This window comes from Gasterosteus aculeatus, chromosome 13 (assembly GCF_964276395.1).
Source record: "Gasterosteus aculeatus chromosome 13, fGasAcu3.hap1.1, whole genome shotgun sequence".
Taxonomy (NCBI): Eukaryota; Metazoa; Chordata; class Actinopteri; order Perciformes; family Gasterosteidae; genus Gasterosteus; species Gasterosteus aculeatus.
The window spans coordinates 10,137,504-10,149,208 of record NC_135701.1 but is presented as its reverse complement, the minus strand read 5'-3'; the positions used below and the strand labels follow the sequence as shown (position 1 = coordinate 10,149,208).

Genomic DNA, 11,705 nt, shown 5'->3' with positions numbered 1-11,705 from the left:
ACAAACGTATTCATTCTCAATTTGGTTTAATTTCAATTCACATTTAACTGTGGTGCACAGAAACATGAAGTTATAACGTGTTCAAGCTCCAATTTACAGCTTTCACTGCCTTGTGGAAGGTATTGGTTTCTTTTAGTTGGCAGCATTGGAATAATTGAATTCTCTTAATCTACTTAAGCGGAATAGAAATCTTTGTTCAAAAATTTTCATTAGCTTTATGTTGTAAAATATACAATTTGCAGTTCTGTCCGGTCATGATTGCTCACGTACAAACAGAAAGCAGACTTTCATCAGGCCCCTTAATGTCTAAAAAGTGACCATAATTAGTTTCACAAAACGAGGTGATATCTTGAGCTTATTGACACACTTTAAACAAAACTTTTAAAACGCATAATATACACACTAACAGAATGCATTTAAAAAAAAACTCTACTCGCATAAATAAAAGGTCTCTACAAGAGAGCCGTGTGTGAGTTTGCAGGTCGGTGATGCTGCTGAATGATGTTTCTTCTGCAAATCTGCTCTCTGTCAAGGCTCAAGTCATGGTCATGTCAGCTGTAAGGTCTCAGACTACTACACACTCCTCTCGTTTGCTTTTTGCGTGAATGGAGCATATGTTTGACTGCAAGCATTTTGACAAAGTGATACAATATTCAAAAACAGTTGAAACATGTCAGTAGCACTGTAGAGTTCAGAACATAATCCAAACAATTGACAAAAGAACAGCTCTTTGATCGTGTATTAAATAGTGATATGAACATTGTTTACATCAACATGAGAATAGTAATAACTTAATTCAAATATTTCAAGCAGCCCAAATTTGGTAAAAGTTCCAAAGTACCAAAACAAAAATACTGCACCATTTGGTTTGGTTTATGCTTCCTCTTCTGTGGATTTACCGACAGAAGTGTAGACGGGAAAATAAAAAAGGTACAAATAAAGTTAAAAGGAGAAATGCTACAAATTTATTTTATTTTCCTTTCTCGTATTTTTTTTTTATTTTTACACCTTTAGCTACTGCATGTTAAATATGACCTTGTACAAAGCTAAATACAAATCAATAATGTAAAATTTTGAATTTTAAAAAGGTGGTCTTATAAAAACTTTGGTGCTCTTGTGCTGCAGAGAAGTGGACTTATTGTTAATGAAATAATACACATCAACCCCGCCAACCAAGAGAATAAGCAAAATGACACACACACACGCGCGCACACACCCATCTAGTCCATCGGAGATGAGCAGCTTTGTGACGCAGCCTGTCAGAGCGGAGGCAGCCATCAGGTAAAGATGGAGCTGAGGGGGGTCAGGGCCTGTGAAGCGAGGGGGGGGGGTGACGCCACATCGAGGCTCACTCACTGAGCACAGGTCAAAAGGTCACAGGGACGACCCATGGACATCTCATATCTGCGCAGGTGGTTGACCAGAGACTGCACGTAGGTGAAGACGCATTTGGAGTCGGGTTTGTTACCCATGATCATCATGTCCTCCACTTCCAGCAGAGGCATGCAGTTGGCGCAGGTCCTGAGGAACAGCATGCAAGAGACGGTGTGCGTGAGAAAGAGGATGGACAGACAGGATGGTCCAGGATCAGAGAGGACGATATTCTCTTCCAATCAACAACCACACACACTGACACACGCACAGCTTCCATCCTTGTTGTAGTGACGCTCTACTTTTCTTCATTTCTTTATCCATATTTGTCTCTGTTTTTTCTCTCACGGGGAGAATTCCCTCTTTAAGCTCTATAAATAAACTCCACTAATGCCGGATGTTTCCATCAACAGAGTGAAGAACAAAGAGCTCAGAGGAGCGCGATGCAGGGAGCGACCACATGGTGGCGTCATATCTACACGCACTGTAAAACCTAAGCAGACAAAGTGTAGACATGTGATAGGAACAGCACAAGGGGGATGAGAAAATAAATGTCAACATAAATCTGGTTTTGTTATTTAAAGGAACTATAGAGATGGGATCATCCTGTACTTCACCAGTGTCTTTAAAAAGGCTTTACAAGCACAAACAGCAGTAAATTCACACTTGATAAACGTCAGAGGGCAACCCGGCCTCTCAGTTCACTGCTTTGTTTCTGGACTTCTTTGTTTGAAGCATTGTGATGCAGCAGTTCCTTTTAAAGTGTGGAGCTGCAGATGGTCCTGGCCCTCTGCCTGGGCCATAGCCTGACTTTGCAGAAATGCACACATGGACCCACACAAACACACGCGCATACCATGTTTGGTGCTCTGCACCTCGGTAGCTTCAGATTTGCATGGAGGATAAAATATCCAAAGTTGCCAATAAAGGAGTTTTCTGAACCCTCATTTTCGATTGAAATCCTAACAGCTGCTTAAAACATCCAGTTACACACACACACACACACACACACACACACACACACACACACACACACACACACACACACACACACACACACACACACACACACACACACACACACACACACACACACACACACACACACACACACACACACACAGACACACACACACACAGACTTATACACACTCCCTCCATCCCCTCTCTCAGAACCGAAGAGAGGTTCTTTCGTAGGTTTGCCCCTCTCTCACCATGGGTTCAGTGCGACTCTAGGAGGAGTTTTTGGTTTTAACCAGGCCCTTCGTCGCCAGACCCCTGTAGAACTCTTGCAGGTACGTATACACACACTTCCAATCCGGCTCACGCATCTTCACCATGTCGTCCACATCCAACAGCTGGGGACAGTCCACTAGTTTCCTGTGCCCACACCCGGCAGGGAGGGAGGAGGAGGGTGGGGGCGAGGAAGGAAAGTAATGGGAGACCCAAAGAGATGGATTCAAAGAAGAGGAGGAGAAGAAGGGTGAAAAACAGACGAGAAAGAGAGAGAGATAGAGAGAGGAAGAAGAAAAGAGACAGTGGACAAAGTGTGGGAAAAGAGAGGAAGGAGGGGAAAAAAAGAGCAAAGACAAAGCAGTGAGCAGCCAAACCAAAAAGATTCAGGGTGAAAAGACAAGGGAGAGAGAAATGACACAAAAACAACAACAACATTACATTCTCTGTGGTCACAAATATATCCATGAGTTGACATGCTTCATGAACATCATGATACTTACAGCATGTGGCAAACAAACACGCACACAAACAGAAACATAAGACAAAACAAAAGGTCAAATGAGCTCATTTAGCCTTCTTGTGTGTTGTTGTTTTTTTCCGTGTGGGTTTTGACCTTTTCAATACGAGTTCCGTCAGAAACGTACGACACGATGAAAAAAACAACAAGGATTCAGGGAAAAAAACAAAACAACTACTGGTGAATCTAAAAAAAAACATACCAGTGCACAAGATGGAGTGTGTGTGACAGTGCGTGTGCGCGTGTGTGTGTGTGTTGGGATTCCAGATAAGAGCAAACTGCTGGAAGTGCCCGGTGGAGGTGAGAGACAGTGAAACGCAGAAGGTGAGAAGTTTAGGGGCTGTGGTTGGGTGACACTCCAGTGTTGAGAGCATGAATAACGTCAACATCAGCATGGACAGGGTCATATTGGGAACATGTGAGAACACACACATACATGTGGTTGGTGGCATCACGTGTGTGAACGGTGTGATGCAAGAGGGCTGAGAAAGAGAGAGGGCGAGGAGAAAGATTGGGAGTAAAAAGGGCAGAGCTCGTCCTTTTTGTTGCTTTAACCTGGTTCTGTTTGGGGACGGTTTGCTCACGGGTCTCTGGTTCAGAGCAGACGGAGGGTGTCATAGCAGTTACTCAGAGCAGAGGACAGATGGAGAGTGGAGTTTCAGAGGTGGAGTAATTAAAGTAGACGCCTTGAGGGGGTTCGATACACCTGGGAGAGACAGGGAATGTTAGCAGTCGTGGAGCCTTTACGTCTCCTCGGTCCGTCTCGGTTCTTCAGGCTCAAGCTGATGTCGGCGAAGAGCAAGACTGAATATAAACTACGCGTGATGCTTTACAGAGAAACAAAAGAGACGGCTGTGGAAGAGTCTGTGCATATTTTTTGGTTTGGGAAAACTTGCTCTGATTGTTTTCAGCTTCCGAGGAAAGGTGAGCCTGAAGTGGCTTCTGCAGCTGGTTTCCCCTTGACATTCGTTGCATTTTCTCCAATGAGCAAAAACTAAAACAAAGGTTGATCGCAGTTCACGCTGCTTCTCCAACAAAGTTGGTTGACACCCTCACTTGCACTCGAAACTGACAAACAATGGCAGCACTGATGTGGTTAGTGTGACGCTTACTGGGACCAACGGGGTTGTTGGATGTGTACTCACTCTGCAGTGCTGAAGGCCACCTCAAAGTTCTGCCTGCGGTTGCTGGGGCTCAGGGAGTCGTAGTCGAAGGATTCGGGGAAAAAATTGTGCACCAGGGCACAAAATGCCATGCCGTTGCTCCAGCTGGATGAAAAGTTCTGAATATCTACGTGCTGAGGTAGAAGACAGACACACAGAGGCATTGAAAGATACGTGATGGAAGTAATATCACCTCAGCTGGTCGCCACGGCTGCTCGGCTCACCTCATACGAGCGGGTCTTGGCGCGGCACCAGTCGAGCAGCATCTGCTTGATGGAGTTTGCGTTGGGTACGCCGAAGCTGGTGGAGCGCTGGACCTTGTTTACCTTGGCAACCGCCTGATTCCCAGGGCTGAGAGAAAAGTCCGGTTAGTGTTAATATTTATACAATTTCTTTCTTTGGTAGTAACACCCCCTCCGTTTATCCTCACCCGCCTCCCTCCTTCTCCAGCTTCTCTATCATGGCTTTGCGGGCCTGCATCGCCGAGGTCTTCGGCAGCGTCTGAGCCCTCATCAGCTCCTTGCGCCTCTCTGCCTGCTTTCGCTCCACCGCGGCCAACCCGCCGCTGCCGCTGCGCGACGACGTGTCATCCTCGCGGTCAAAGACGCTGGGACACGTACGGCGAGTTAGTCCGTGACCCCACAGGGATTCTGAAATGAGTGTATTTCCGGCCATCGTGATTTGGTGACCTACCTGCCCACTTTCCTGCTTGTGTTGGAGGAGGACGATGTGGAAGATGACGATGTGGAAGAGCTAAAGCTGTATGATTTGGATTGAACGGTCCCTCCTGAGATAAAAACAAGAAAAACACAGACGTACAAATGACATTGGTGAAATGACGGTCATACCTGTAGAGATCCAGAGAGCCAAATATAGGAGTGACTCACTGTCAGTTTTCTTCACATAACTGGCCTCGAAGACAGTGCTGCGTGTTGATTTGCTCCCATCATCTAAAACCACAAACGCACACTTTAAATTACAAACATATTTTGAAATACATTTCATGACTAAGTTTAATTTCTCAACTTTCTCTTCCGTTTTTATCGTTATCTTTTTTCTACTGCAATGGAGAAATAATAGTCACGTCTTTTCTGACTGGAGTGGTTAAAAAAGGCTCAAAGAAGGTCCAGTAGTGCAAAGGAAAAGATAAGAAAACTACCAGATGAAGCGAAGCGGTCTGTCTTGGTGACTTGGCTGAGGCTGGAGCCATCCGCCGACTTCTCCACCTTCCGCATCACCACCTCTCCTGCTCCGACCCCAGCGCGGCCTTTCTGTGCTCGCTCTTCTTTCTGCTGCCGGAGCTCCTGCAGACGAGTCTCGCGCTCCTTCTCTCTCTGGTCTGTGTTGGCGGAGAGGACAGGAGAGAGGGGACGGAGAGGTGGCGATGATGTCAGTGGAAAAAAAGGAGGAGGAAGAGGACAAAAGGTCCTAAACAAACCGACAGCACCTCATTGGACTGCCACAAAGATGGATTAAAACAGGGCTTCTAAATTTGCGGAGATCTTTCCACAGCACCGTACAATTCCTTTGAACACACAAACGGCCACAGGTGGGAGGCAGTAGCCAAGCCAAAGCTGTCAGGGAATATGAAGTGCACAAACATTGCAGAACAAAGACAGTCTGATCTTCTCCCCGTGCCAAGTTCAGCAATGTCAAGCATATTGGTACCGGACAACCTGCAGTCTTTACTCCGGCTTTTCCCTGATAACATTTTTGAACATACTATGCAGCGTACTCTACATAAAATATGTATTTGACTATTTAGAATGTTTTTTGTCGTTTGTATGCACATTTCCGCTGATTAAGAAATTATGGTTGTGGTTCAATACAACAAGATGACCGGTGAAAATCAAATGGTGAGTGCTGACTGCAAACAGAATACTGTGGTAAAACGTTGCAGCATACGGAGGTGAGCGTGAAACCACGGTTCATGCACGTTAATAGCTGACGACAAATACGGCCTGCGTCATCAACCACAGACGCACGAGAGATCAAATGTTGTTGCCTGTCGATGTCTGGATGGTGCACACAGCGACACAAAAGCAGGCAAAATCCATTGCACACTGCACTCCAACCTGCCTTACCTATTTCCTCTTGAGTGCATCCCAGCATCACCTCTGAGTGCAGAATGGATAGAAATCATACAGAAATTGTAGGTGCATAATAAAATGATCACGCTTGTTCATAAGGAGGCAGGTGTCATGTTCACGTGGTTTCAGTATCAGATCAGAGTTCGCATTGCTTTGCTCGGTCACCTCTCTTTCTCTTTCGAAGGTCTCTCATGGCCGCACGGATCATCTTCCTCTCCTCAAAGTCTTTTGACTCGTCAAGCTGTGGAAGGAAACAATGAGGTCATTCCTCACCAAAAGCCAAAGTAGCATGGCTCTATTTATGCATGCAGCTCTAAGATGGCATGGTGCATATACACAATACCAGGCTGGGACATCCAAATATGTCCTCACATAGCTGGCGTCATTTAGTGTTAATACACAAACTTTCTGCATGACTGCGAGGCTGAATATTGCTTTCCACTCTAAATCATGCTGAATTATGACTCGGGTGTTAAGTACCATTTTGTCAAGGAGCTCTTCGTCCTCAATGGCGGCCAGCTGTTCGGCAGTCAGCTTTCCGCAGCGCTCGCTTGGTTTGGCCGGAGCGCCGGAGCCGTTGGGGACGGCCGGGATGTGAGATGCCAGCTGCGCGGACGGCCCCGCTGAAAACACCGGCTCAGGGGCCACAACGTGCTCCCTCTCCATCTGCACAGGAGCCACACCGCAAACACACACGGGTGAGCAACAGCACATACACGCAGACACGCAAAAATGGTGGTTGCATTCATTAGATTCGTCGTCTGAATTCACTTATAGAAGCTCGCTAACATTTAGGATACAATCACCAATGCAGCCATAATAGGCCTGGGAGGGTAAAGCAGGCTGCCTCGAACGACCCCTTTTTGTAACAAGTCTGCCAGCTCACCACATCTGGTCATTTCTTCTATCCCCTCCACCTTACAGTCATGCCAGAGAGGGTGACAGTAAGCACATGAGAGCAGGCGCAACGCTGCCAAGTTACTGTGAACGTAGTTATTTTGAGTGGGACCAACACACTGAGGGTCCAAATGATACCGGGCTGCTCTGAAGCAAAAGTTTAAGTGACAAGTACAGTACAATATTATGGCTGAAGGATTTGAACAATGCATTAGCGGATATAAACTCTGAAGAAATTGTATATACACATCGGAGGGAGTGATGCTGAGGAGGAAGTAGAGAAACAATGATAACATTATAGGTTGTTTCTACCAGAATCTTTGACGTGACCATACTCCCCACAGAGAAGCCCTCTCCCCAAATGTTCCCCCCCCATGCGGGAGTCTTTGAACGCTCGCTGTGGCTTTAATGCTTTTGTTGTAAACCGAGTCCAGGTCCAGATTTAGCTCAGGCAGCTGGCTCCGTTCCCATCCGGGCCCCCGTCGGACCAGCTCTCCCCGGGGAGGGGCAGTGCCCGGTGCAGCCACACTGGTTTTAAGACTTTCCTGGACCGAGTGACACTTGACCCACAATGAGTGTCTGTCGGACACAACATGTCCCAAACAAAGGCTCGGATTCAGGCAATGAGCGAACGTGAGTGGGGTGAGAAAATCCAATATCCGAGAACCTAAAGTTGGTTTAGGATTCTTCTCAGCATCTGAGTAACTGCAACATGCAAAGGATCTTTTTGTCTTGTTTTTCCTCCATTAGCTAAAATCTTTCTGTAAAAAAGCTTTTTGATTCCTCATTAATGTCAATACGGTCCTAACCAGTTGATTTTTGAAAAGCTAAGCTTGGATATTTTACAACTGCATTGGGGGGAAATAAAAGAAAAACAGTTAAGTTCACCCCTCAATATCACAATCGAGTAACATTTAAGGCCATCACCTTTACTGGTTGACTGGCACGTCCATCTGCCTTTGAAGGATTAGACAGATGAACACTGATTGGTTGTATAACAAGATAATGACGCATATACTGTCCCTCAAAATGCCACCCCTGCAAACTGCCACACACAGGGATTACGTAATGCAAACAAGGCTAAAAAGGAGAGTTAACCAACCAAACTACAGGGCAGGTCCAACGTTACTGTTAAAGCAGAAGTTGGAGGATTGGAATAAGTCCATGACAGTGAAATCCACCCACATTAACAAACTGATCACTGACAGCTGAGAGGGTCAATCTTTTTCTAAAAGGAAGTGATGATCGAACATACAATTAAAACCAAAAAGAGATCTATGGACGATGAAACAGCAGGTCAACAACTATGTGTGCCAAGTAGAAGCACGTATGATCAGCTGACCCACATGTACTGTCAACATTGGGATGGACATGTACCGTGCTGTTGTTGGAAGAAGAGTTTGCCATTAGAGAGGGAGCAGAAAGGGATCGGTGGGCTGCAAAGGTGGGGGGGTGGGAGACAGGTGAAGCCTCCAAATTCTGAGGTGGGCCTGTCCCGGTCGATGGAGAGTCTGAGTCCGAGAGGCACGATGGAGGCTCCTGCAGCACGCTTGATGGAGTATCCAGAGGAGTATTAGCTGGAGGGTCCTGGGTCGCACTGGACAGAGAATCTTGGGGACCGTAGGAGGAAGTAGTGGCCGCAGAATCACTGCTCGGTGTTGGAAAATCACTGGGTGAGGTTTGGTTTTCACACGGGCTTGTGGGTGAGCCGTCTTTGCTGGGGAGTACATGCAGCAAGGCATCATTTAACCCCATCACCCGGCACAGGGCCTCCACCTGCTTCACCAGCCTTTCTTGCTGAATCCTCAGCCTACGGTTCTCCTCCTGCAGCCCGGCAACAACCTCGGCCAGAGGAGCCACCTGAGCCCCGGCCTCCTCCAGACGAGCGTTCACTCGCTTCCCAAAGGCCTGCAGGTCACTGTGAATCCCCCCCACGGCACACTGTAACGTTGATTCAAACGTACTCCTGCAAAACTGCTCCTCTTCATTCTCTGCCTCCGCCCGAGCCAGCAGATTCCCAATCACCTCCTCCAAGCCCGATTCCGCACAAACTCTATCTGGACTGCCCAAAGCCTCCGGAGCCTGCGAGGCTGGGAGGAAGTCCAGGTTCACCCCAGGCATGGTCAGACTTCTGCACTTGATGTCACACTGGTCAAAGTCCGCCCGCGTCCCGAGACGTGGAGTGAAATTTCAAAAAGGTTGTGAACGCGGATGAGAAAAGGTGGAAAGACCGTCTGCAGAGACCTTTCAAAACGATGCACGCTCTTTATAGCCCGAGCAAATCTCCCCTCTAACACCTCTGACAGCGAATGAGCAAGAAAGGAATCTCATTTCAGAAGCCCCACCCCCTTAATTTCAGGTGTCATTGACATGACTATTTATCTCCAGTGGGCCGGGGATTCCTGGGGCACTGGTGGAGGCTAGGAGGAGGAATATTAGTGGCAACAATTCAGAATGCTCACCCCCCTCCCTCCCTCAACTTTCCTCTTATTTACAGCCGTTGTCCTTCACACCTCGATTGCCAGGCAAAGAGGGTTTGGATTATGTTCGGTCACAGGGCTGAGTGGAGTTCCATGTTTGTGTTTCACACCTCATAAAATTGCTTTCGATATACGACGCACAAAATGCGTGGCGACTAATCAGGTAGATTGTGTTTAATGACTGATCTAAAGAAGACCTCTGAGGGGAACCAGTTGACGAAGGACACATTCTAGTTAAGAGCCACAACACGGCAGACCGGCTGACCGGTGAGGGTGAGGCGGGGGCCCAGCTGCTGCTCATGCGGGCGGTTCAAGTGCGTTTGTGATAAATGAAGAGCTTTCCAAGAGCGCTGAAAGAAGTCTGTGTGTGCATGTTGTTTATAGCGCGAGGTGCTAAGGCACATCTTTTAAATGCCTCCCGGAGGATTTATCGGCGTACTGCTGACCCTACAAAGCCCCCCATTGGTACTGTACATACTGTACCGCTGCAGGCAGTCAGGTAATCAGCGACACGTAATAAACTTATAATTATTGATGACATGCCGTTACGGAACGGGCATTGATTGATTCGGTTCAAAGGGCAACAGTGGGTTCTCTTGGGATTCACAGATGATCAAAATACTTTAGTTTTTCTTGAGGGAGAGTGGAGAGAAATGTGAGTGGCAGCAGGGAGAATAGGTCAAAACCCAAGAAGGACATGGCCCGAGTCTTACCATGCATGAACGCGGTAACGCACTCCACCCACGGCAAAGCCAAGCAGAGTAGAAGGACTGCGAGCGTGACCCGTATATATATAAAAACACACACAATGTTCTCCATGTACATTGGGTCTGTGCTCATTATTATGGCAGAAACTGACGTGGTGGAAATGTACCATCTTCTCACCCGTATACGCGACTGCTGCTCTGTTGGAAGCTGCAATAAATTATTTTTTGGAACAATAGCCAGAACTAATAAACAAAGCAATGCAGAGACGTCGATCTCACGAATCAGCAGTTTGTTAACAATGGGGTCCTTCTCCTTCTGTACGACAGTGAGACAATCTGTTATTCACCGTCGCCTTGTGTATCCGTTCTTCTCACCGCAGCACTTGACTGGGAATAATAGCGAAGCTGCGGCCGCTTGGAGGAGGAGGAGGAGGAGGAGGGGGAGGAGGAAGAGGAGGAGGTTATCAGCTGCAGGCTGCGAAGAACTCATCACTTCACTGAACACTACAAGCGTCTTGACTTTTCCATTAACTTTAAATAAATGACAAGCAGCAGCTCTGTCTCCTTTACTCACATTTGTCCTTCATTGTTTTCGTTGCAAAAACTATAATGTTTTTGTTGGAATAAAATAAAAAAGCACACACAGGAGAGGCAGTGAGGGCTGAGGTTAGACCCCAGGGGAGAAGCTAAGACCACCCAAACAGATCAGAGTCCCACACGGGGACCACTGTGGTCAAAAAACAACAATCAACATCACCAAACAGGGAGAACTCATGTTACTCTGCATTGATATCTGCACACATCTCTTATTATCAACATACACACTAAAAAGGGTACTTCAATAAAGATTTTCGCCTGATTCCTCACACTAACTTGAACTTCAACCAAATGGCTCGTCTCTGGATGGGCCTGAAGCTGCTTTCCCCCTGGTTGATGCTAACAGTCGGTGTCTGCTGACGTTTTTACAATCTCATCAGCCAACTCGCTCGGGCGAGTGAGAAAGAGAGAAATACTCTCTCATACTTAATTCTCATGGATCATCATAATGGTTTTGAAGTTGTTTGAGTGCAGCAGGATAGCAACTACAGAAGACCAAAGCAGCAATCGGTGAATGACTGTGTTGATGGGTTACTGTTAGAAACAATGAGGTCTTGGCAGGTAAATAAACGTGATAAATCAATTTTAAATGTTGATTCTACAACTCCAACGCTCTCATTCCATCACCTCAAATTCACCCCGCAGCC

General features: G+C 46.8%; 1 protein-coding gene across 7 annotated transcripts in view; it reads right to left on the bottom strand.

The window, feature by feature from the left end:
• Positions 1–9: 9 nt before the first annotated feature.
• smtnb (smoothelin b) overlaps positions 10–11,705 on the bottom strand; it is a 37,864-nt gene continuing 26,168 nt past the window's right edge. For 3 of the 7 annotated variants that reach the window (XM_040194595.2, XM_078086629.1, XM_040194600.2), the window contains 10 exons: positions 6,858–7,043; positions 6,543–6,618; positions 6,372–6,404; positions 5,447–5,626; positions 5,175–5,237; positions 4,981–5,074; positions 4,718–4,894; positions 4,512–4,638; positions 4,270–4,421; positions 10–1,521 (listed from right to left, as the gene is read on the bottom strand). In XM_040194595.2, the coding sequence (XP_040050529.2) occupies positions 1,353–1,521; positions 4,270–4,421; positions 4,512–4,638; positions 4,718–4,894; positions 4,981–5,074; positions 5,175–5,237; positions 5,447–5,626; positions 6,372–6,404; positions 6,543–6,618; positions 6,858–7,043 (1,257 nt within the window). In that variant the 3' untranslated portion in view covers positions 10–1,352. Of the gene's footprint in view, positions 1,522–2,453; positions 2,752–4,269; positions 4,422–4,511; positions 4,639–4,717; positions 4,895–4,980; positions 5,075–5,174; positions 5,238–5,446; positions 5,627–6,371; positions 6,405–6,542; positions 6,619–6,857; positions 7,044–11,705 lie in introns of those variants that run through there. The other 4 variants (XM_040194597.2, XM_078086631.1, XM_078086632.1 and 1 more) reach the window with 2 other exon arrangements.